Source organism: Aspergillus fijiensis (assembly GCF_003184825.1).
Source record: "Aspergillus fijiensis CBS 313.89 unplaced genomic scaffold BO72scaffold_7, whole genome shotgun sequence".
NCBI lineage: Eukaryota > Fungi > Ascomycota > Eurotiomycetes > Eurotiales > Aspergillaceae > Aspergillus > Aspergillus fijiensis.
This window is the reverse complement of record NW_024468983.1, coordinates 733150-757328: the sequence shown is the minus strand read 5'-3', so window position 1 is coordinate 757328 and position 24179 is coordinate 733150. Positions and strand designations below refer to the sequence as shown.

Below are 24179 nucleotides of genomic sequence, written 5' to 3'. Positions count from 1 at the left end.
CCAAACTATCGCTTTCAAGGGTATCCCAATCCATCAATCTGCCCTCGCAAGGGTCGCAGTCAAACTAAAGAAAACAAAGCAAATACAAAGTTATACAGCTGAAACTCCAGACGGGTGCTCCCCCTTCGTGTATTGAGCATTTTCAGGCTCGTCCGGCTGTTCAACCGCCCGAGGTTCTGCTCGAGCCTCGACAACAGCCGCCCCCTCATCCGCCTCTTCGGGAATGATCAGGTTCAAAATCACCCCCAGAATGGCGGTGATGGCGAACCCGTTGTTCATCACCAAGTCAATCGCATCCAGCAGACCCGTCAGGCCGCGGTTGTTGCCGCTGTAGGTGAAGAAGTAGGAGAACCAGGTAGGCACCAAGGTGACACCCATGCCAATGGAGAAGGAGGCCGTCAGCACAAAGCGGTTGCGCCGCGTGAACGGCACAGTCGCAATGATGCGGACCCCAGAAATGGCCACGGAGGAGAAGAGGAACGTGGTCATCCCACCAAGCACCGCGCTGGGGATGGAGGTGAGGGCAGCGGCGAACTTTGCAAAGATGCCCATGATGACCAAAAAGAAACAGCAGCAGTAGCCAGCCTTGCGGTTGGCGCACTTGGTCAAAGCGATGACACCGTTGTTCTGAGCAAACACAGACATGGGGGTGATCGTGCACAGTCCGGCCAGCAGACAGGTGAATCCGTTACCCAGAACACCACCCTGGACGCGAGAGTCAAACTCCGGACCCTCCACCTCTACCTGTGATACATCACAGGTGGCGGTGATATCGCCGATCGACTCCATCATGACCACGATGTACACGGCCAGCAGGGGTAGGATCAGAGGTGCGTAGATGGTCAGAGGGAAGGTGCGGACCCAGATGAACGAGGCCACCGGGGCAGCATCGATGCTCGACCGGTCGAAGTATCCGCAAGCGGCAGCAATGATGCATCCAACGAGCAGGCCGATGATCACAGCGCAGGACTTCATCATTGGAGCGCCAAATCGTTCGCACAGGATAATCGTCACAAAGACCGAAAAGCCAAGTCCAATGAACTCGGGGCTGCCCCAGGGGAGAGCATGTGGCGAATCGGCACTAGGGCACAGTGCACGGCTGGCTGCATCCGTAAAACAGGTTCCCGAGCCACCAGCCCAGTCCTCCATACTCGACTGAATCAGACTGGCTCCAATCAACAAAATCGTGGGGCCGGTCACCAATGGCGGGAAAATGCGTTTCAGAATCCGAGGGCTCATGAACGACAAACCAATTTCGAGCAAGGAACACAGACACGACGTGCCCAGCAAAGCCCCATAGCCCTTCGGACAAGGCAGGCGGTTCCCATCGCTATCCACCGGGCAGTATCCCGACGTGTACATTTGGTTGAACGTTCCGGACGATACGGTGATGGTAGCGAACGAGGTACCAACAACCGAGATCAACCCCGTTCCGACATAGAAGCGAGTTTTGTAGACGTGGAATCGGGCCATCTGTACTGCAGACAATAGGCCGGAAACGATAAGGGAAGTTGAAACCAGGTATTCGTAGTCTTTCGTGCCGAAGTTGGCACCACTCGTGCCACCGATCAGGATAGGAGGCGAGATGACTATTGAAGTCAGCAACGGGTTGTAATTCCAGGAACCTGTCCAACGAACCTCCACCCAGCATTGCCAGCGCATGTTGTAAACCCAAGAGGAGGGCCAAAAGAACGGGGACTTTGTCCTCCAGCCCGAAGAAGGGAGCGGATTTGCGGCCCCTGTTGATGAAAGGAAGGTTGGGGGTGAAAAGGTATGCATAATCGTAGTCACCGACCAGTCCCTCTCTACAAGATACTTGTTAGTATGGAGGAACGGCTCTATCATGACTCGACCAAGCACACATACCTGGTAGTGAATGTCTTGACCATGCGCCGGGTCTTCTCCCGCCAGGACCGTTTAGGTCGCAAGTCGGGACCGATCTGATCAGGTCCGTCCATGCTGAGTGATACTTGGAGATGGATACAAAGGTAGGTGGAGACGGGGGGTAGTAAATTGAACGGTATATAGAATTGCCGAATCGGATTGTGGTCTAGACGAGCTCTCAACTCGTGGAATGGATCTGGGGATTCTAGCTTGAGATCACCCCAGAATTGTTCGAAACATTTGATGTCTATATAGATAATAGCTTCATTACCGGCTTCCGAAGGAAATTCGTGTGATCTCAGCGATCGGGTGCAAATGATGATAGGAGACTATCGGTGGCGTGGAGGTGCGTGAATCAATCGAATAATGCCTTGGACTGGTTATCTCTAGGCTCTCCACGACTGGGAGGCGACCGACTGGAGACTGGGGAGATACCCAAGCGAGAGCACTAGACTGGACTAGAGAGACTAGAGGAGGAGCAGGTCGAGTCTTGGGTGGCCATGGTGGGGTCCCGCGCGATAAGACTCAAGCTCGCTGACTGTCGATTCATGTAACGCCTCTCGCCGGCTTATCAGTTCTTCCCCCAGATCGGGATCCGCCGACGTCCATCTTCGGTGCCGGAGCTTCGTGGATAGTTATCTGGCTGTATAGATCGGGATGAGTGCGAACCCCAGTTCTCTGTCTCCCATGCGGTCGAACCGTCTGGGGTTGAGCTGTTTCTTTTATGATAGAGATGAGATATGTAGACAAAGTACGGGAATTTGTATGGAGTACAGCCCACGATGGATTGAGCATGGGTCGAACAGTCCGGGGAAGAACCAGAACCGATCGGGCAATCCATTAGTCACGGAAATTCGCTATTCGAGGACACGGCAGCGGGTAAATGTCAGTCCGGATTCCGTCAACTGGTGTCAACTGGTGCCAACTTTATCACAACCACGCTGACTCCGGCTTTTGACTAATTCATCTACTATTTTAGTGAGTTGAATTGAGTTAACAGTCATTCCAATTTTTGACTGCATCTCGTCCGTTGCACAGAATGAGCATGGTGGTACAACTACCAGCCAAGTGAGGTACCAGGTGATGTCCGGAGTAGTCGCCCGCCAATGACTTGTCCTACCTGCCTGCCAACTGGGTCATGGTGGCATGGAGTCTGAGGAATCAAACCTGACCATAAATTATGCACTGGATAGTTTTAAGTGACGCGAAGCAATAGCTTAGCTGTGACATCGACGGCAAATTCCAGGAATCTTGGGTATGTTTAGGTAAGCAGCTGACTCAAGCATATGGAGAGTCCTTGCCTACTCCGTACCTTGCCATGATGAGGATATCCTACCGTAGGTATATTTGTGCTCGTGCACCTTGACATCAAGTGACCGCTTCGATCTCTGCACCTCCGCGCTTCTGCCTGAGGCAGGGGTAGGACGAGGTGGGCACCATTGGAATGTCTGGGGTACGAGACTAGTCCAAGTTCTGTCGATGACTCGATGCGCAACATCTGTGCTCCCAATCCCCTACATGAGACATACTCAGAAAGAGACCTCCATCTGGAGTACTGAGGAGGCCACTGCAGCAGGTAAGAGCTTAGATAACTACCCTACACTGGTTGCGATGCTTCAAACTATGGAGGTTCACATGGCATCATGCGTAGACACGAAGCTTTGGGATGTTGTCTACCGAGCCTGAGCTGGTCATGTTGGGACTGTGGGAGGCATTTTGATTCTGCCTGAATCATATGGCGACGATCAGCTACGAGGTTGACCCGAGGTGCAAGCTAGCCTGGACCATCATTGACTTCCCGTAGTGGCAAATTGGACGAAAATTCATGGTTGCCGCCCATAGGGCTGCATCAGCTGCTTTCCTGGGAATTCCAGAACTACTCCTCGCCCGGCCCAAAACACATTGCAATGGCCTTGATTTATCGAATTTACTCGAGTGCTAATGACCCCGGAGTTGCTCCCTCCGTCAGCCCACCTGTAGTTAGTAGTTAGAGATTGATAACGAATCAGCCGGGGAGCTGGTGTGCAGCAGCGGAGAAAAGAGCTACTGGATGGCAAATAGACGGGGCCTTGCCACACACTAGCCACGGAGGGAGGCGGTGATCAGCCACAGCCGCCTGCCAGGACAGAAAAACGTTGGGGATTCAACAGATGTTACCGGACTGCTGATTGGCTGGACGTAGCCGGGGCTGCCGAAATGGGCAGAGGCTGGCCGGGGCTGGTTTGTCGAATCACGTCTCGCCCAACAAGCTTACTTGAGTCCAGATGGTGGAAGAACGGGTGTTTTGTATGGTTCATGGTTGGAACTCTCCCTCCCGAACCTGAAGCTGTACTTTTCTGTACACTCACCAGTCTATGAGTACCTATTATTATTCTTTCATATCCCGTTCCCTCCTAGAAGCACCATGTGTGTTGCATTCGTCTTTAAACAAGTACCTCGGGATCTCCCCGGCCACAGTCATCCAGCAGTCAGACCACTCACCAGTCACCACTGACTGACCTGTGATCAAATCACTTTCCGGATTCTCTCATTGCCGCATCATCCATCTTCGCCGCCAACCTTGCGTTTCCCCAACCATCATCCCGCCAGTGGACCCTGGGTCGAGTTCCAACTCCGTCCGATTTTTTCCCCTCCCCTCTGGGATTTGTTAAGATCCTTCATTCCTTTGCTGACTCCTCTCTTGCCTTCTGGATTATATTCCCCACCCTCTCCTTGCCTCATTCTTTTTTCTTCCCTTCTTTTATTCTTTGGGTCTCTTCCTCAATCCTTCCCTTTCTTAAAACCTCCCTCCCCCGGATCCTCCCATCCGCTTCGACCACTTCGTCTTTCCACCACCCTCCACATACTCACCTTGTAGAGGGTAGACGAGTGACAACGCACCATCCAAAATGTCTGCAAAGCCAGCGGACGCTTCCCGGTCTCGTGCCGCGGACCCTAAGAAAGTTCACATTGCCGACACTGCGATCAACCGCCAGAACTGGTACAAGCATGTTAACTGGCTGAACGTCTTCCTCATCATCGGCATCCCCCTGGCTGGCTGTATCCAGGCTTTCTGGACGCCTCTTCAGCTGAAGACCGCCATCTGGGCCGTCATCTATTACTTCTTCACCGGTCTGGGCATCACTGCAGGTTCGTACTTCTCCCGATTTGCTTCGCCAGGGGCAAGATGCTAACGGTAGCTCGACATAGGATACCATCGTCTGTGGGCTCACTGCTCCTACTCCGCTCGTCTTCCTCTCCGTATCTGGCTCGCTGCCGTCGGCGGTGGTGCCGTTGAAGGTTCCATCCGCTGGTGGGCTCGTGATCACCGTGCTCACCACCGTTATACCGACACCGACAAGGACCCCTATTCCGTTCGCAAGGGTCTGCTCTACTCTCACCTTGGATGGATGGTGATGAAGCAGAACCCCAAGCGTATCGGCCGTACCGATATCTCCGACCTGAACGAAGACCCCGTCGTCGTCTGGCAGCACCGCAACTACCTCAAGGTCGTTTTCGGTATGGGCTTGGCTGTTCCCATGCTCGTTGCCGGTCTTGGCTGGGGTGACTGGATGGGCGGCTTCGTGTACGCCGGTATTCTGCGTATCTTCTTCGTCCAGCAGGCCACTTTCTGTGTCAACTCGCTTGCCCACTGGCTCGGTGACCAGCCCTTCGACGACCGCAACTCTCCTCGTGACCACATCATCACTGCTTTGGTCACTCTGGGTGAGGGTTACCACAACTTCCACCACGAGTTCCCCTCCGACTACCGCAACGCGATTGAGTGGCACCAGTACGACCCTACCAAGTGGAGCATCTGGATCTGGAAGCAGCTTGGTCTCGCCTACGACCTCAAGCAGTTCCGCGCCAACGAAATCGAGAAGGGTCGTGTCCAGCAGCTCCAGAAGAAGATCGACCAGAAGCGCGCCAGACTCGACTGGGGTACTCCCCTCGACCAGCTTCCCGTCATGGAGTGGGACGACTATGTTGAGCAGGCCAAGAATGGCCGTGGCCTTGTCGCCATCGCCGGTGTTGTTCACGACGTGACCGACTTCATCAAGGACCACCCCGGTGGCAAGGCTATGATCAACTCCGGTCTCGGCAAGGATGCCACTGCCATGTTCAACGGTGGTATTTACTACCACTCCAACGCCGCCCACAACCTGCTCTCTACCATGCGGGTTGGTGTCATTCGTGGTGGTTGCGAGGTTGAGATCTGGAAGCGTGCTCAGAAAGAGGGCGTTGAGTATGTCCGCGATGGCTCCGGCCAGCGGGTCATTCGTGCTGGTGAGCAGGTGACCAAGATCCCTGAGCCTATCCCCACCGCCGATGCGGCATAAAAGATTCGTTCATGACTACTACTTATCATGAATGTACAATTCGCGTCCTGTTTCTGCCTCTGGCGATGTCTCCTGTTTTATAATTTAGCACACAGGGCGTTTGATGATATTCCGAGTGTTGGGAGTTTCCGGAGTTGGCCTTGATTTGTTTTCCTTTTTTTTTTTTTTTTTCTCTTTTAAAAACCTGCAGACAGAGCGTGTCTGGTTTGATGAGTGGCTTGCGCATTTGAAAAGCGACCTGATATGATCGAAACTCCACAATGCTTGTTAAGAATAGAGCAATGAAGATATCCACATCAAAGTCTGGTTCTTGTAGGCTTAGCTTGTTCGTAGGGTGCGGGGTTTCTTATAGCGGGTGCATGCAGGGTTTTCCAAGGCTGTTTGTCAGCTTGCTTGTGCAGTAGAGCAGCAGGTATAATAGTGAGGATTAGTGGAATTGTGGAGTGGTGAGTGAGACTTGCTGAAACTTGAAGGGAACTGAAGGGTACTGAGTGTGGGTTATGGACTGACAGACTGTGGAGAAAGAGAGAGAGGTTGTGTGGGTTTTTGTTGTGGTGCGGTCACTGCAGCTGAGTGGGATCCACCTGACCTGACCTGAACTGACCAACCTCCGCTAACTGAGTTGAGCTCGAGGTTCAACTGGCAACTGGCAACAACAGCTTGCCTCACCCACCACCAACTCTCATTACTCTCATTGTCTTGCATCACAACTGCATAGCCACGTATTGTTCCCCGCTCCCTCCCCCTCCAACCTAAACCATTCGCCCATCTTCCACCATCCTCACCATTGCTACCTCTCAATTCCGCCGTACCTTTTATCTACCCGCCCTCCTCGTCCTTCTCCTGGGCGTTTTCCTCGTCACCGTGGCTCCTCCGCTTCGCATTTCCACCCCCACCTTTCGACTCACTTCAGTCCTGAGCCATCTCCGTGGCTCTCGACTGCCAACCACTCCCAACCCGGGGTTGACGAATCTTCGCAAATCTCTCACCACCGCCAGCATGGCCCCCGAGCATCTCCGCCGACCTCCTCAGGCTCCTCCCGTCTTCACGGCCACCGCCCAGTCCATCCTCGACGACGCCAATCGGCTCATTGCCAGCTCCCGCAAGATCCAGGACGATGTCGTCGCCACCGTCAAGCCCGAGTCGGCCACCTTCGACGCCGTCGTCAAGCGCCTGGCCCACGATGAGAACGCCATGGCGCTGGAATCCCACATCCTCAGCTTCTACCAGGCGGTGTCAACCGAGCAGGAGCTGCGGGACGCCTCGTCGAAGGCCGAAGCGCTGATGGACGAGTTCTTCATCGAGGCCGTCATGCGCGAGGACGTGTTCACGCTCGTCGACGCCGTGCTGAAGAAGGACGAGTCGCTCGACCCGGAGTCCCGCCGACTGCTGGAGAAGGAGCACAAGAACTACATCCGCAACGGCCTGGGTCTGCCGGCCGGCCCGCAGCGGGACCGCTTCAAGGAGATCAAGAAGCGGCTCAGTCAGATCAGCATCGAGTTCCAGAAGAACCTCAACGAGGAGAGCGGGGGCATCTGGTTCACCCCGGAGCAGCTGGACGGGGTCCCCGAGGATGTCCTGTCCGGCTTGAAGAAGGGCGAGGGCGAGCACGAGGACAAGCTGTGGCTGACCTTCAAGTACCCGGACCTCTTCCCCACCATGAAGTACGCCAAGAACGCGGAAACCCGCAAGCAGGTCACCATCGAGAACGAGAACAAGTGCAATCAGAACGTGCCCCTCTTCCAGGAGGCCATCATCCTGCGGGACGAGGCGGCCCGGCTGCTCGGGTACCCCAACCACGCCGCCTTTCGCATCGAGGACAAGATGGCCAAGACGCCCAAGACCGTGAACGACTTCCTCGGCGACCTGCGCTCCCGCTTGACGGCCGGGGGGCAGAAGGAGCTCAAGACCCTGCTGGAACTGAAGAAGAAGGACGTCGAGTCCCGTGGTGAGCAGTTCGACGGCCACTACTACCTGTGGGATAACCGCTTCTACGACCGTCTCCTGCTGGAGCAGGAGTACTCGCTCGACCAGCAACTCATTGCGGAGTACTTCCCCCTGCAGACCACCATCGAGGGCATGCTCAAGATCTTCGAGGAGCTTTTCGGCCTTGTGTTCGTGGAGATCACGGGCGAGGACCGCGAGAAGGTGGCTCCCTCGGGCAAGGGCAGCGACATTGTCTGGCACGAGGATGTCCAGATCTTTAGTGTGTGGAACGACGAATCCGAGGGCAGCGGGTTCGTGGGCTACCTCTACCTGGACCTGTTCCCCCGGACCGGAAAGTACGGCCACGCCGCCAACTTCAACCTTCAGCCGGTATTTTCTGTCCTTCTGCGTCATCCAAATAACCTACACTAACCAATCTGCCAGGGCTTCATCGATGCCGACGGCAACCGCCGCTACCCGGCGACCGCGCTGGTGTGCAACTTCACCAAGCCGACCCCCAAGAAGCCGAGTCTGCTGAAGCACGACGAGGTCGTGACGCTCTTCCACGAGCTAGGCCACGGCATCCACGACCTCGTGTCCAAAACCATCTACTCGCGCTTCCACGGCACGAGCACCGTGCGCGACTTCGTCGAGGCCCCCAGCCAGATGCTGGAGAACTGGTGCTGGACGCCCTCGCAGTTGAAGTCCCTGAGCCGGCACTACTCGACCCTGTCGCCCGAGTACCTGGCCGCGTGGAAGGAACAGGCCGCGGGCAAGACCCCGCCCGCCGAGAACATCCCGGACGAGGTCATCGCCAACCTCATCCGCACCAAGCACGTCAACGACGCCCTCTTCAACCTGCGCCAGCTGCACTTCGGCATCTTCGACATGACCGTCCACCAGCCCGAGAGCCACGAGCACATCAAGCAGCTGCCCATCTCCGCCACCTACAACCGCCTGCGCCACGAGATCACCCAGATCGAGGGGCCCGAGAGTCTGGGGCTCGGCGAGGAATGGGGCCACGGCGAGGCCACGTTCGGCCATTTGATCGGCGGCTATGATGCCGGGTACTATGGATATCTGAGGTAAGTCCCCGCTCTCCTGTTCCTTTTCTTTCGGCCGGCCATGCTGACCCCCAATCCCAGCTCGCAAGTCTACTCCACCGACATGTTCTACACCGTCTTCAAGGAGAACCCCATGAACCCCGAGGCCGGCCGTCGCTACCGCTTCAAGGTCCTCGAGAAGGGCGGCAGTCAGGACGAGATGTCCATCTTGACCGACTTCCTGGGCCGTGCCCCCAAGACTGATGCCTTCTATAAGGATATGGGGTTGGCTTGAGTTCTCGGGGTGCTGAGTTGATGATTATGAGTGGAATGAATGAAGTCAAGTTCAAGTTTACAAATATACCAGTGGAAATCACATGGCTGATGTCTCTTGATTGGATGCATTATGGACGTATACGTAGCTGGTTCTGTATATTGGAGGAATACTAGTAGTGGGTGTAGACGTCGCTTTGGATCAAGTGTAGGCCTGAATAACCCCTACGAATCATGTGGCATTTTGGAGACCTTGAGGTGGAGCGAGCAGTTTCTTGAATAAGAAAGAGTATCACCCTGATACGTTCTCATCGAAGCATGTAAGGAGGCCCGCGGGACTTGCCAAACATTGGCAGTCAGCCAAATAGGTTTCCTGGTGGGATTGAACAGCGTAGCGCTGCAGTACGCATACAGGAACAATGGCCTGGCCTGGCCTGGCACTGCTAAGGTACCACCTGACAGGGGCACCCAGCAAGCTCGGTCTTAACCCCACCCTGATTGGCTAGTCATCAACACCCGTGCTTAAATCCGACTGACTATCTGCACTATCTGCACTATCCCCGTGAGTCCACGGTATAGATCCGGCTTGCTTTTTGAGCAAGGACCATATAAACTGCATAAATCCCCTAGCCACAATTAAGCACGTCCTCATCTCGCCACGGACAGCATCCACCGACCCCACCCAACCTCAACTTCATCCATAGAATCCCAAGCTCACCACGATGCCAAAGACACCGTATACATCCCAAACCACCGCCGAAGAGGCCTGCACTGCGCTCGCGGAGCATATCCGCGGGAAAAGAGGTGGGTTCGGTTTGCCTAGACTCGCACATTTTCTCATCTTGCTCGTTCTGTATCCTTTTGCCCTTCGGTTTCGCTTGCTTCTTACCTTGTGCTGAGCTCACGCTGGACTAACAAAATGCACCGCACACAGTCCTCATAACCGGGCCCACGTCCACCTCCATCGGCGGCGCGACAGCCCTCGCTCTCGCCTCGCTGCCGGCCACGCACCACCCCTCCCTCCTCATCCTGGCTGGCAGGAACCCTGCCACATTGGAGACCATCGTCGCCAGTATCGCCGAGAAGGCACCCTCCCTCCGGGTCAGACCTGTGGTCCTGGATCTTGCGAGCCAGAAGAGTGTGCGTCGCGCGGCTGAGGAGGTCCTGGCAGACACTAGTGGCGTGGATGTCATCATCAATAATGCCGGGGTGATGGCTTGTCCGTATGCCACGACGGAGGAAGGGGTGGAGTTGCAGTTCGGGACGAATCATCTGGGGCATTTCTTGCTCACGAATCTGCTGATTCGGGAGATGCTGGAGCGGAACGGTAACAGGGGGAAGGATGGGGAGGTGGTTAGGGTGGTCAATGTGAGTAGTGCGGGGCATAAGAGAGGGGAGGTGAGGTTTGGGGATGTTGGGTTTGAGGTACTGTCGTCTTCCTTCTTTCTTCTGTTTCTGTTCGAGGAGTGTGGATGCTGATGCTGAATGACTAGAATGGAAGTGTTTACGACAAGTGGCAGGCTTATGGGCAGAGTAAGACGGCGAATATGCTGTTCTCCGTGGCTTTGGCGGGGAAACTCGGAGGTCGTGGGGTGATTTCGGTTAGTCTCTACCCTGACAGGGTTCTGTCGGGCATTGCGAGGCATTTGGTGTTGGAGGAATTTGTGAAGGCTGGTAAGTAAGCTTTCGTTCTTCATGGTCCGACGCGATGAACTGACAGAATTTTGACAGGATGGAAGACCGAGGATGGAAAGGTCGTTGATGACCCGAAGTTGAATTGGAGATCATTGAGCCAGGCAGCCGCGACGTTGATTGTGGCCGGGTTTGAGCCGAGTATTGCTGGTGAGTTTTTTTCCCATTGGGTATGGGCTGGTGCTGACATTTAACAGAGAGTAATGGGTCGTACCTGGTCAATAACCATATTGCTAATGACCAGGCTGCTGCGTATGCTCTAAGTCGAGGCAACGCGGAGAAGCTGTGGGCTCACACGGAGGAACTGGTCGGGGAGGAGTTCGACCTTTGAGCTGTAAATTTGATCTCAATGTGCCGATCAAGCAATTCTGTTATTTTCCACTGTCATGTTTGCTCGATCTTACCGGACTGGGCATATCTGCCGTGCAGCTAAAGAGGTTGCTGCGGCCAGAATAGCAGTCCCCAGCCCCAGGCCCGCACATCCGGCGTGGCACTGGTTGATACGAGTAGCAAAGTAGTGGCACAGATTCTCAGCCTTCTTCAGCCGCTGTGGCAAGGTGGTCGATGCTTCAAATTGCCCGGATTGCTTGAGCGTCTGGAGCATCTTGGCTAGAGACGCATAGACGGCTACCATACCAATCCAATACAGCAGCACAAGCGGTATGATCGAAGGGTTCGGGAACGCCAATATACTATCTCCAGATGCAGAAGCTCTTGCCGCCACGACTGATGCTCGAGACACATACGGTGGGCCATCGTTCTCCAACTCCAGCCCTCGGTACCAATCGAGCATTCGTCCTTCGTGGAAAAATGCATTTCGCATTAGATGGTCAGCAGAGTACCGGTCGATCCTCCCCGATAGTGTTTTCCGTCGCACAGCCGATAACGTTTGTGTAATCTGAAACAGTATATCCAAAAGCTGGTCACAGACGTCTGATGACGCCACCGTAAGCAGGTCAAGACTTGGGGCTGGCGTAATTTGTCCGTCGATGCAGATGCGGAGGAACTAAGCAATGCAGTCATCAGTAGGTTCCCATGCCAGAAGACAAAAAGCAGAGATATACATCGACGGTACGGAGCCGTCGCACGTCCTGTTTTCCGAGCACCGTCGTGGGTGCTTCCAGCTGCCGTACGATATTGCAGGCTGCTTGCACATGTACCTGTTATGCACCACTGTTCTGCGCTGGCGGGTAGGTGTACGACTTGTATAGGGCCAGGATCATGCCACTGCGGATGAGGTCAGTGGGCTGGTTGAGCTCGTTGAGGGCGCATATTTGCTGCACCGCAAGCTCGTACTGCTGCCGACTCCGCTGGGTGAGTGTATCGTCATGGCGGCTGTTGGCGGCATGATTTAGGGTTAAGGCAGCTAGCGACCTGTGGACCATGGGCGACTGGGCCTCCAAGAAAGAAGAAAAGGTCTCGGCCCAGTTGACGGGCGATTGATAAGTGACTGCATCCGGGGTCTTCGGGGGGAGGTAGTCGTCAAGGAAGTGAGCGATCAGCTGTATTTGATCCTGGTAAACGACCAATGATTGCTGACCGCACTCGAAGGTTGTATGTGCAGGATGTATCGGGTGTGTAGTATGTGAAGTATGTGTTCTGTGACAAGCAGAATAACCCTTACATCCGTGAGTATCCTCCACAAGTCAACTTCGAAGATTGGCACCGAGTGCATTTGGGTCGGGTCTTGTCAGACTGGACCGGAGTGGGCCTTTGGTTAGAATCCGGGGTAACAGCCGAGAAGTGGAGCAGTGTAGACTCACTCACCTTGACCTTTCTTGCCAGACACGTCCGACAGCTTTGAGCACGCCAGGAGCTTCTACCCATCCTAGCTCAATGTCTTATCTTGGTCACATCCAGGCTAGTAGAATCGTCACTACCAGAGGTAATGCCTTCTCGAAGTGAAGGTGGAGAGGAGCAGAGAAGTGGTTTCCGACTTGTACGCAATGCCGGAGCGGAAGAATATCGCACCGGGTTTGTATACTTCATTTCAGCACTCATTGATGATGCATTGTTACTGTGACGGCCTAGAATTACAAAACAGAAGCATCAAGCATGTCTTCTTGGTGAGAAAGTATGGAACCTTCTTGCATAAGAAACTCCCAACTTTTGAGGACGATAAATCGAACTGATTGCCATCTGTAATGGCCCCAAAACAACCTGCATTTCCCTCCTGCTTCCAGGCTCCTTTTGCCTGTTCATCGCGCGGCTTGAGGCCCCTGCATATGGAAATTCTAGCCCGCGAATCCCTGGGAGTGCTGCCGTTACTTTTCCATAATAATCTATAGATTAGAATAAAGATCACTAGATGACTTTGATACTCGGAGATCCTTAGATCGAATTTTCCTCCAAAAGAAAAAAAAATGAAAAAGAAAAAGAAAAACTAACTGCTCCAGGTGGGGCTGGCCCGCCTCCTCTGCCTCCTTACAAATACTACGGATCCCCTCATAGAGTCTCTTGACTCTGTCGCGCCCCTCTCCGGCCGCCTTCTTAGCGACCTCGACGCGCTCTTCTGCGGCTCTGGCCGCATCGAGGGCACTATCGACTTGCTCACGAAGAAGCTTGTACGCCCCCTTGGCAATTTCGAGGCGCTCCTTCAGCTCACTCATGTGGGACTCCTGACCCTGGGTCAGCCTGCGCTTTTTGTACACAGGGGCCTCTTCGTCTTCCTCGAAGAGATCTTCGGGCACTTCATGACCCAGGGCCAGGAGATCCACCTGCACAATCAATAAAAGCCTGTATAAACAGGCTCCCCATAGTGAGCAATATGCTCTCGGTATGACAACCGTATGCGCGAGAAAATGGCCTTTGAACTCGCCGATATCTCACACCATGCGCAAGCGCGAGCTGCATTTGGTGAAGATAACGCCGGCAAGAAAAAAAAGCATAGCTGAGCATCGAAGTGAGGATTCGAAATCCAAATAGTAATGGACTTGCGCTTTTCTCCGGATAAAGGACTCGGGGCACGTAGAGTGGCCAATTTGTTAATAAATTGGCATAGAAACGGTATTGGTATGCAATTCTGTGTCTTTGCCTCTACATGCTCTCGTTGGAACAGCGGCTGAGCTGGGGTGTCGAACGGCTGGAATCGACGTGGAAAGGAAGTGATGGCATTTCCAATGATGGTGTGGTGATGAAGGTGATGATGAAGGTGGTGCTAGTATCCATAGATGGATGCATCAGCAATGCTGATATACTGCATCCGCATTGAAGCTTTTCGCACAATCCTGCTCAGGATGGCTCCGCACTGGAAACTGTCATCCATTCATAGGATTCTCTGAGTTGAGAATCTATAGACTGCTTTGATGCAGTCTTCGAAATTGCCGCAGCAACTAACATCTCAGTCGCGAGATTTCGAATTGCCTTTCTGGTGGCACGGCACGTCTTGGGACGGCATTTCTAGTCTGATGTTTCTGCGGTCTAATTATTAGTCAGAGACACTTTGCTCGTCGAATCTCGCCATTCTCAACTTTGCTTGAGTAACAGGATAGCCAGTTTCAGGTGGACCTTAACTTACAGAAATGTGATTGCCAGCGCTTTTCTCCCTTGGCAGAGATAGCTTTCCAAAAGAGTATATGGTATAAAGAGAGGAAGAATTAGATAAAGCGAGAGACTGAAACTGGAAGAAGGGATTGTTTGGTATGTGAGTACGCGTAGGAGTGGGAGTGGGAGTAAACAGGAAGAGGAAGAGGAAGGAGGAGGAGGAGAATAGGGTCCATAGCCATCAACCAGGTCAATTGTGGTCAGCGAATCCAAAGATCTAAACCAAGATTGAATGATGCCGGCTGAGACGTATGGTCAATGAATGATTGAAGTAGCTAGCTTTGCAGACAGCAGCCCTGGAAAACCTTTGCGTCATTGAATGTGCTACGCATGGCCAATTGATTCACTGGCTCTTTGTCCGCGATTAACTCCAGAAGGTATCGATCCTGGTGAAACCGACATTGTAGATTGAATAGTCGGAAGTCTCATGAGGATGTTCGCTCGGTAGTAATGCATCAAGGCATATCCTAGCTTTTGGTCTCTTTGAATGAGAAGCTGTCCCTAGCCGCATGCTAGATCCCAGTTCCCCATGAAGGGGCGTATGCTGAGCCCTTGGAAAAGGTAGACATCAGCAGTGGCCGTCTAAGATGGCATAATCCGATTGATAAGGATTTCATGCAATGAGTATAGTGGGTGTCGGACGGGGTGATACATCAATTACCACGAGTATATCCTGGAGCTTGGAAGTAGCATTTTCACCGAGCAGGCAGACAGGAGGCATATCATAGATTATTGGGATTCCCATATCTAGAGTACGGCTTTCCATCCAAGACGAAATGCCTTGGCTATGCTATAGCAGCATAAATATCAGATTCTAGAGTTGTAATGTGGATCTGTTCCGATGGCATGCATAGACCCAGCGGGAGACTGCACATATCCAGGAATCTTGATCATAGCGATAGAGGCAAAATCCGCTGAAATACGCCCGACCTTACTCAGTAGTCTGAGAAGAGAACCTTAAGACGTCAAGCTTAGGATTATTAAGTGCAAAGAGATGATGCGCTGAAGGTCCAAGATCTACTAGATTTGAAGAGGGGGAAAGGGGGGGGGGCAGAATGCTGAAGGCGGGCCTGACCGCCTTCAGCTGCCCTACCTCGATGTCGAGATAACCTCACAATACGTGATATCAGAATCAACATCCCGTCGATATTTCGACCACGTACACACTATTCTGAACATATTACGAGCAGCAAATCACGCGGGAAGGTAGTGTTTAAGCCATTAAACCAGGTTTTGAATTCGTATGACCGTGACTTCTATGAACATTAAAGCATAAGCAAAAAAGCTATGTAGCCTCGTAATCGACCCCTTTTTGACATTTTAAACGCATTTAAAAGTCCTCATCGTCAGAAACCTCTTCACCCCGCTTTTTACGTGCAATTCTCTCTTTACGCTTCTTTCGTAATTCGCTAGAAGTGAGCTTCTTCTTCTTCTCAACGACAGTCTGAAGTCAAAGTTAGCATCAGGGGTCATCAAGATATCGGATACATCCGGGGGGGAGGGGGTGGGGGCGGCGGAAAGCCGAGAGCGGAAAGAGGAGGGAATAGCATACCTTGTTGCCCATGGCATCGACGATCTCAGTGTCGCCGGCGTTCTTATCCTCCAGACGGGGACCGGAACCCTGACCCTGAACCCAGTTGTGGCCGGAGGGGGTCATCTTACCGTCGACGACGGCCCAGACTTCCTCAGTCAGGTTCTCAGTGAACTCACGGGAGTGAGTGATGATGATAACACCACCCTCGAAGGTCTTGATGGCCTTAGACAGGGCACCGAGAGAGTCACGGTCCAGGTAGTTGGTGGGCTCGTCCAGGACGATGACGTGGGGGCGCTGCCACGAGCAGGCGGCCAGGACGACCTTGACACGCTGACCACCGGAAAGACCGCGCATGCGGGAGTGAGAGACAAGCTCGGCGTCGAGACCGAAGTTCTCGCAGTGCTGCTCGATCTCCTTGCGGACCAGGGGACGGAACTGACCGCTGGCGAGGGCCTCCTTCTGATCGACCTCGGCGACCATCTTGGCGTGGGACTGCATGATCTCGGAACGGGGAATCCAGGCGTTGTCGGTGGACATCATGGGGGTCCAGCGCTCGGACTTCATGCCGATGTTGTCACCCAGGGCGAACGAACACTCGTACTCGTAGCTGTTCTTGAACTTTCTACGGGCGTGGATACCAATGACGCGACGGAAGGTACCCTCGATCTTGTAGATCTTGTCCATGGCCTTCTCGTCCTCCTCGGTGACGATCTTGTTGGCACGGTCCATGGTCTCACGGTCCTCACCGGTCTGGAAACGCCACTGGATGTACTCGGAGGGAGTCTTGTCGAGGTGGTTATCGATGTGGGCGAAAGCGTGCTGCTTAATGTAGGCGATACGGATGTTCTCGTGCTGGTAGACGTCACCGGAGGTGGGGATCAACTCACCGGTCAGGACGTTGACCAGGGTGGATTTACCGGCACCGTTGGGACCGATGACGGCAATACGGGAGCCCAGGGAGACCTGGAAGGTGATGTCGGTGATCTGGGGCTTGGGGGTGTTGGGGTACTGGAAGGTCATGTTGTTGACACGGATGATGGCCTTGGCCTTGGTCTTGACACCCTCAAGGAAACCGGGCTCGGGGAACTTGAACTCGATCTCGGAGGCACCGAGCTCGTAGTAGGAGCGAGCGGCAGGGACACGCTTGACGAACTCGCTCAGGTTACCACGGTAACGCTTGAGCTTGAAGCGCTCGTAGTGGACGACGTGCTGGATGACGTTGTCCAAGAACTTGCTGTCGTGGGAAACGATGATGGACGTGCAGGGGGAGGTGCAGAGGTAGTTCTCCAACCAGGCGACGTTCTTGACGTCCAAGTGGTTGGTAGGCTCATCCAGCAGAAGGATATCGGGGTCCTCGAAGACGGCACGGGCAAGAGCCAGCTTCATCTTCCAACCACCGGAAAGGGAGGTGATAGGGCCCTCGAGCTGCTCCTTGAGGAAACCGAACTCCAGAAGCTTGGCCTCGACTTCGGACTGAGGGATCTCAAGACCGACCTCGCGGAGCTTCTTCATGGTCCAGCCAATGACAGTCTGCTCAGTATCGGCAGCGTCCAAGTCGTGCTCGACGTAGACGGTCTTGACCTCGGACTTCTTGGGGAAACCCTCGAGCTGCTCGTTGTTGATGGCGCGCATAAGAGTGGTCTTACCGGTACCGTTGGGACCGAGGAGACCGTAACGCTGACCACGCTTGAGGCGGAGGTTGGTCTGGTTGAGCAGGATCTTGGCACCGTAGGCCAGGGAGAAAGTGCAGTTACACAGATCCTCACCCTCCTCCTCATCGGAGAGAACGGCATCAGCCTCAGCAGCGAGGGGAGAAGCCTTCTTGCGGAGGGTCTCGACAACGCTCTTGGCATCCTCCTCACCGACGATGGCGGCGATGTAGGGCTGGGCGTTCTGGGTCCAGCTGGTGACCTCAGCGTCCTTCTCGTCAACGAGCTGACCGGCAACGGCACCGACGTAGTTGATGACAGCCTCAGCGCCCTCGGCCTGGGTGGTGTGCTTCTCCTTGAGGATGTCCTTGAGAATAGCAGCGACGGTGGAGATGTCACCGGCGGTGGAGATCTCAGGGATCTTGCCGTCCTTGACATCACCGACACGGGTAAGAGTCTCCAAGGCCTGCTTGGTCTTGCCACGGGCCTCAGGGTCGGCCAGGGTCTCGAAGTTCTTCTCGAGACGGGGCATCAACTTGGGCAAGAAAGGAGCGACGATCTGGGGATCCTCGACCAGCTTACACATGTTGTCGACGATGACAGCGGACTTACGCTTGATGGCGGTCTCACGCTCAACAAGACCACGGTCAAGCAGGGGGACCATGATAGCGAGGGTAGGTCCGGTGACATCGGAGACGAAAGTGGTGGCACCGAGCAAGTGAACGGTTTCAGAGACGTTCTCAGGCTTGGCGATACACTTGATGAGCTCAGGAATGAAACGCTCGATATCCTTGTTGACAATGAGACCGCAGACCTTCTCCATGGTGCCGTAGGCGGCCTTCTTGATCTCAGCCTTGGTGTCCCACATGGCCTCGGAGACGACGGGGATCAGGTCAGGAACACGGAAAGAGAGCTGAGCGGGGGCAGACTCGACGAGAGCCTCAATGCACTCGAGAGCGGTGGCCTTCTCTTGCCACTTCTGGGCGTTCTGGAGGGAGTTGAGGATGGGGGGGAGGACGGCCTTGACAGCGTTGCCGTTGATGCCCTTGACGATGGCGATAGCGGCAGCGGAGGCAGCGTTCTTGACGGGAACCATCTTGTCACCGACGGTAGCGAGGACGTCACCGAGGATGGCGACAAGGTGGGGCTCGACACCAGGAGCGATGGTGGAGTGGGAAGCAATGGCGCGGATGGCATTGCAGGCACGCTCACGGGCGTTGGCATCCTTCTTGTTGGCGAGCTGCTTCTTGAAAGCCTCGACAGCCCTAAGTCCGGGTGGTTAGTCTCGTTCTCCCGTCTGCAGAATTTTTCGGTCTAACTCGAATGACCAGACCACGCAATGATGACGACGACGATGATACTCACTTCAGGGGCAGAACCTGCTCGGGGATGGGACCGCTGAACAGGTGAGCCAGGTTGTCGGTGGCAGCGTTGACCTCATCCTGGGAGGTGGAGAGGTTGAGGTTCTTGAGAAGGTCCTCGAGAACAGCCACGGACTGGGCAGTCTCCTTGCTGGTGGCAGCAGGAAGGGAAGAAGCGTCAGCAGCAGGCATTTTGGTCGTAAAAGGTTCCGAAGAATCGTAAGAGAAAAAAGGATAAAAAGCGAGAACGTGTGAAAAAACGTTCTAGGGTATCTCGAGAAGAGGAGGTGGTGGCCCACGAAAGATTGCGTCTGATTCACAAAAGACGCAACGCACGCTCTAAAACGGCCTCTATTTTTGTTTGTCCAACAAAGACAAAGGAGAAAAACACAAGAATTTTTAGAGGAACAAAACCTCTTTTGAAAAAAAGGGAGAGATGGAGGATGAGGGGAGAGAGAGGGAGAGAGAGAAGGAGGGAAAGGAGGGGAACAGGGTAGATTGGGGGGGTATGATATTTATCGCTTTGTGGCCTTTTTTTCGCCGCCCAACACCCGCTCAGCCATTAAAAAATTTAAAGAAAAATTTTTTCTTGTTCCTTAGAATGGGTCGCACTAGCGCCGGATATAGTTTAGGGTCAGTTTCGATAGGACTCAGCGACTCAGCAGCAGCCAACCCACTGGAGTCTGTGGCTACGACCGTGGTCAATCGACAACCCTCAATGGCTGGCCGGCGGGGGCGGCAGTGGCTGAGTCAGCCATTTCCCTGCCAACTTTCTCCTTCCCCCCACCCATTGATTCCACTTCCATATGTAAGATTCTTGCTCTGGCTCTGGTTCTGGCTCTTGCTGTTGCATCCTTTGAGTCTCTTTGCTATTGTCCGCCATCGATCCATCTATCGCCTCCTTCCTTCTCAACGGGATCCCGAAGTTTGCCTTCCGCAATTACTCATACTCATGTATACAACGAATTCTGACCGATAATTCTAACTAGTCGTCACTAGTGATGAATAAGTGACAGCAAGAAACTACCAAACTCGGACTCGACTACCAGCCAACCCCACCGCAAGCACGTATCCTCATTATTTGATTCCACAAATATACGGATGTTATACAAGACCCTCGACAGGGCTGAGAATCGCGGCTCATCACGATATCCGACCCATCCTGATCATCTGCCCAGTTGTTCATGTTTGCAAGTCACTGCAATTAATCCAGCGGTATAAGGAGGGCAGGCGGCCTTAGCGCATCCCTCATACATAGTACATGTAGAAGAAAGCATAAACCCCCTCCCCGCCTCCCCTCCCTTCATGGATACTATCAAAAAGTCAAGTTCATCCCCTTCCCAGTGATGATTCCGGGGTGCAGCAATCAGTTCCTTCAAAGCTGATACGTAGCGCGCATTGCGGAACGGCTGTAGGTGGTTCTCCGCCGCCGCCGTCGCCGCCCTCTGCTTGCCTGGTTGGGGTCCTGCAGATGCTGCTGCTCCGAGGTCTATTTTCAGTTGCCACCCTCAGATCATTCCCGGTGGCGCAGCCCCCCATTCTAGACGGCGACGGCTCAATGGTCTTTCTTCTAAGCGGTGGCCGGGAAGAAGAAAAGAAGGTTAAGAGATTTGGGAAATGACACAACACACAGCGCAAAAAAAAAAAAAAAAAAAAAAAAAAAAAAAAAAAAAACTCTGAAACATTAGAGTTGAGATGCACCCGTGGTTAGAGGCGGAAATCCGTTTTCGTGGTGTGCTTGCTCCACGACGCCATCGCGATGACTGCTTCGTTGGCACATACCCAATCTCTGCTGGACAAATATGTTTGCTCCGCCTTAAGCGAAATACATACATAGGAGGAGGATTTTGTACAATCTTGAACTGAACCAAGTTTGACAATTGAGGGGCATCTGGAGGTCAGCCTGATGCTTACTCAGACGTTGATACTCGATTGATTTTCATGTGACAGAAGCGTGCTGTTGAAAGAGCCCTAAATCTACAATCTCACCCCGGATATTTACTGCCCTTGCCAACCGTTAGAAAGTCCAGAATGGGCATCATCCCTAAAATACGAGGAATCAAAGAAAATCAACCAGGGATAGACATATTCCCTGGCTGCTGCAACCCTTGTCTGAGACAAATGAACGCTGATGGGCGAGATGCACAACACCGCCATTTGCTGGGCTTGGGGCATCCAACTCACCGCATGAACTGTGCAGGGTTGCCCTTACTACTTTAGGTACGGTACATATAGCAGTCTACGTGCTCGGCTCGGAGTAGGTGGTTTCCACACCTACATAGCTTAGCCCTGCGGGGGTTCCCTTATCATGCTTATCGGCCATCAGAAATAAAGTTCCTGTCGCTTTCTTCTCCGGATTCTCCATTATGGGGGAGCTTGCTATAACGAACTGATAATTAGAGAATGCCCCTTCATTTCATTATAGCAAGGCATTCGTTCTGTAAAGGTTACTTTGTACGTGTGTAGACAATAAAATGTGAAAAACAAGTTCGTTTACTGGAACAAACTGTTGTAGCGACGTTCGGTATAATGTGTCTCTACGCCTCTGAGACTGTTCAACGGACTATAAACATCGCAACCAGAGCAGCAGCCGTCATGCTGCGTCTTGCAATGCACGATGAAGCCGTGCACTCGCCATAACTAGGGCAAGGGTCATCACGGGACAATGCTCCTTAGGGAACGTCGTTGGTTTTATTCAGATGTAATAGAAGATGCCCGATAGTATTTCCATGCAGTCATACCACGCATAACTCAAGCCAACCAACACATGTCCACGTGTCCTGAATGAATCAATGTTCCTATAAGCAGTCCACTATACCACCTATACAAGAAGCGCTAAACTCTAATGAATACTACCCCCAAATCACGTCCGCCCGAAACAAATCTCATTCGCAGCCCTCACCACCGCCTTCTCGCCCTCACTCATATCTGCCGTCACCTCCCAAGGACTTTCACCCAGACCCATCGCCCTTCGACCCTCGGGACTGATAGTCTCCCAGTCTAGAGCCCCCTTGAAGCCCGCCTCACCCGCGCCGCCAGCTCCAGGGAAATCCCACGGCGGGGAGTATGACAGCGCCGCCTGCCGCTGCTTGACCAGATACGCGACGTTCATCTCACACATGGGCGTGGCAGGGATGTACATGACGCTGGAGTCGCCGGACCCGCGATGCTCCCTGTCGACCGAGTGCAGCGAATCACAGTGCCAGGCGACGTAGTCGCCCGGCTGGACCTCCGGGACCGAGACCATGGTGGTCTCGAGGGCGAGGTGCGGGTGGGTGAGCGGGTTGTACTCCTGACACGCGCCCGGCACGGAGCCGGGGAAGGCGTTGTCGAGCATGGGCTGGCCGGTCTTGCCATCGAAGAAGGGCCGGAGGATGGTGTAGGCGGAGCTGTGGCGCAGCATGGGGCAGACGTGCAGGGAGCCCTCGCCCGGCGCGGTGTGCGACATGGAGAGCCAGCCCTGGAAGAAGCGCAGCATCGAGCAGGCGCCGGCGCCGTTGTAGAGGTCCATGCGGGCGGCGACGCGGTGCCTGGCGTCCCAGGGGTCGTACTCCTCCCACCGGCCGGCCAGGATGGGCGCGTAGACGCGCGCGTACTCTGGGTCCTCCCAGCGCTCGAGCGAGCCGCCGTCGATGTGCGGGCCCAGCGTGAACTTGGCGTCGCCGGGCTGGCGGATGCGCAGCCGGTCCGCGTAGGTGAGCGGGTTGCGGGTCGAGATGCGCGTGCTCGCGTCCGACGAGTGCCACAGTTGCTGGAGGAAGCGCTGCGTCGTGAGCAGGTGGGCGTCGCTGCGCGCCGCCGCTTGCGACGGCGTCCAGTACAGCTCGTACACCGCGGGTGAGTCGGCGGGGAAGGCTTTCACGCGCTCTTGGTTGGCCGCGATGTACTCTTGGATCTGCGTCTTCCAGGTTAGGGCTTGCGAGCGCGGGACGACCTCCCGGATGACTACGGAGCCACGGTGCCGGATCTCGGCGAGAGTGGACTCGGGAACGGTGCCGTTGACGACATCGGTGTATCTAACGGAAGGGATAATCTGGATCCAGGCGTTAGGTTTTCCATAAGGGGGGATATGTAGGAGATGTATGCATGCATAGAACGTACGTCGCTGCCCTTCGACTTGATCTTGTGAACTTCTTCCTCGAGACTGGAGAGAAGTCGCTTCCAGCTTTCCTTCAATGCTTCTTCATTCTTCTCAAAGTATTGGAGTTTTAGATCGCGGAACCGCGAGGGCAAGGGCTCTGGTTTGTAGTCGGGCCGCAAGCTGGGGAACACACTGGAGATGTCGCCCGCGGCCTTGGTCATCGGCGATGCTGAGGTCGATGTCGATGCGGCGCGGGCGGTTGCCCTGGCTGTTAATCTCGATAATGTCATTTTGACCAGTAGCTTGCGTAGCTATTAGACCTCTGGGAATCGGGATAGCCCCAATGGCCAATGGCCTCTGCGGAGTATCTTATACCCCATGGGCAATTGTCGGGAAGCCCAAACCAGCGAGCGGGCCGGTTACTGCTTTGAGTAAGTTGCCGACGCCCCGCGTTCGAAGCGAGTTGAAATGGGGTATCACTGCGTCACTGTCCACTGATCCAGTCATTTCTGTGCGAGGCGACTCGTAAAACTGCCGACTGGATCCATTATGTTCGGCAAGTCATTGCTTTCGAGTGGGAGGTGATGAGGGGTTGGTGGTAGCAGCTGTCTGTACGGTCGATGCTTAGGAGAAATGAGCAGGTATAGTGGCTGTTGCAGGACTCGACCAACTGGCACTGCACCTCGATGCGATACGGCGATAGTAGTGGACTTCCTCCGACTGTGCTCCATCTGTCCGCGATAGTATTCCCCAGAGTACGGGCGAAGAACCATACAAACTTGGAATGGCTCGAGTTCCTACGCATTGTGGCATAATCTTCGGTGTGACCACGATGAACTCTTCCAACTTTTGAACTCGAGGGCATTGTGTCACC

At 54.2% G+C, this 24179-nt stretch overlaps 7 protein-coding genes across 7 annotated transcripts; 3 read left to right on the top strand and 4 right to left on the bottom strand.

The window, feature by feature from the left end:
* Nucleotides 1-4: 4 nt before the first annotated feature.
* BO72DRAFT_266868 (nucleobase:cation symporter-2 family protein) lies at nt 5-2249 on the bottom strand. The gene is made up of 3 exons (XM_040940173.1): nt 1867-2249; nt 1639-1805; nt 5-1589 (listed from the first exon to the last, which is right to left on the bottom strand). The coding sequence occupies exons 1-3, from the start codon at nt 1956-1958 to the stop codon at nt 91-93; spliced, it is 1758 nt and encodes a 585-aa protein (XP_040805035.1). The 5' UTR covers nt 1959-2249; the 3' UTR covers nt 5-90.
* Nucleotides 2250-4772: 2523 nt separating this feature from the next.
* On the top strand, nt 4773-6203 carry BO72DRAFT_370277 (stearoyl-CoA 9-desaturase sdeA; the record flags this gene model as incomplete). The annotated part of the gene is made up of 2 exons (XM_040940953.1): nt 4773-5013; nt 5074-6203. 2 exons carry the CDS (start codon nt 4773-4775, stop codon nt 6201-6203), a joined length of 1371 nt encoding a protein of 456 aa, XP_040805034.1.
* Nucleotides 6204-7202: 999 nt separating this feature from the next.
* BO72DRAFT_369968 (M3 family metallopeptidase) lies at nt 7203-9467 on the top strand (the record flags this gene model as incomplete). The annotated part of the gene is made up of 3 exons (XM_040940938.1): nt 7203-8519; nt 8574-9214; nt 9275-9467. 3 exons carry the CDS (start codon nt 7203-7205, stop codon nt 9465-9467), a joined length of 2151 nt encoding a protein of 716 aa, XP_040805033.1.
* A 700-nt stretch (nt 9468-10167) lies between these two features.
* BO72DRAFT_369999 (NAD(P)-binding protein) lies at nt 10168-11468 on the top strand (the record flags this gene model as incomplete). Its single annotated transcript, XM_040940940.1, has 5 exons — nt 10168-10249; nt 10380-10870; nt 10939-11119; nt 11177-11287; nt 11335-11468. 5 exons carry the CDS (start codon nt 10168-10170, stop codon nt 11466-11468), a joined length of 999 nt encoding a protein of 332 aa, XP_040805032.1.
* A 69-nt stretch (nt 11469-11537) lies between these two features.
* On the bottom strand, nt 11538-13990 carry BO72DRAFT_492998 (uncharacterized protein; the record flags this gene model as incomplete). Its single annotated transcript, XM_040948346.1, has 5 exons — nt 11538-12143; nt 12202-12281; nt 12309-12736; nt 13526-13854; nt 13967-13990. 5 exons carry the CDS (start codon nt 13988-13990, stop codon nt 11538-11540), a joined length of 1467 nt encoding a protein of 488 aa, XP_040805031.1.
* Nucleotides 13991-16010: 2020 nt separating this feature from the next.
* BO72DRAFT_397356 (putative translation elongation factor eEF-3) lies at nt 16011-19590 on the bottom strand (the record flags this gene model as incomplete). The annotated part of the gene is made up of 3 exons (XM_040942060.1): nt 19229-19590; nt 16233-19128; nt 16011-16124 (listed from the first exon to the last, which is right to left on the bottom strand). Exons 1-3 carry the CDS (start codon nt 19414-19416, stop codon nt 16011-16013), a joined length of 3198 nt encoding a protein of 1065 aa, XP_040805030.1. The 5' UTR covers nt 19417-19590.
* A 2497-nt stretch (nt 19591-22087) lies between these two features.
* On the bottom strand, nt 22088-23526 carry BO72DRAFT_370328 (DUF1479 domain-containing protein; the record flags this gene model as incomplete). Its single annotated transcript, XM_040940959.1, has 2 exons — nt 22088-23257; nt 23326-23526. 2 exons carry the CDS (start codon nt 23524-23526, stop codon nt 22088-22090), a joined length of 1371 nt encoding a protein of 456 aa, XP_040805029.1.
* Between the last annotated feature and the right edge of the window lie 653 nt (nt 23527-24179).

Bases quoted from the DNA above. Each gene is read 5' to 3' on its own strand.
- BO72DRAFT_266868 (XM_040940173.1), bottom strand. From the start codon at position 1,958: ATGGACGGACCTGATCAGATCGGTCCCGACTTGCGACCTAAACGGTCC. The intron at 1,806-1,866 runs GTATGTGTGCTT...AGTATCTTGTAG, and splicing joins GTCAAGACATTCACTACCAG to AGAGGGACTGGTCGGTGACT. The intron at 1,590-1,638 runs GTTCGTTGGACA...TGACTTCAATAG, and splicing joins GCTGGCAATGCTGGGTGGAG to TCATCTCGCCTCCTATCCTG.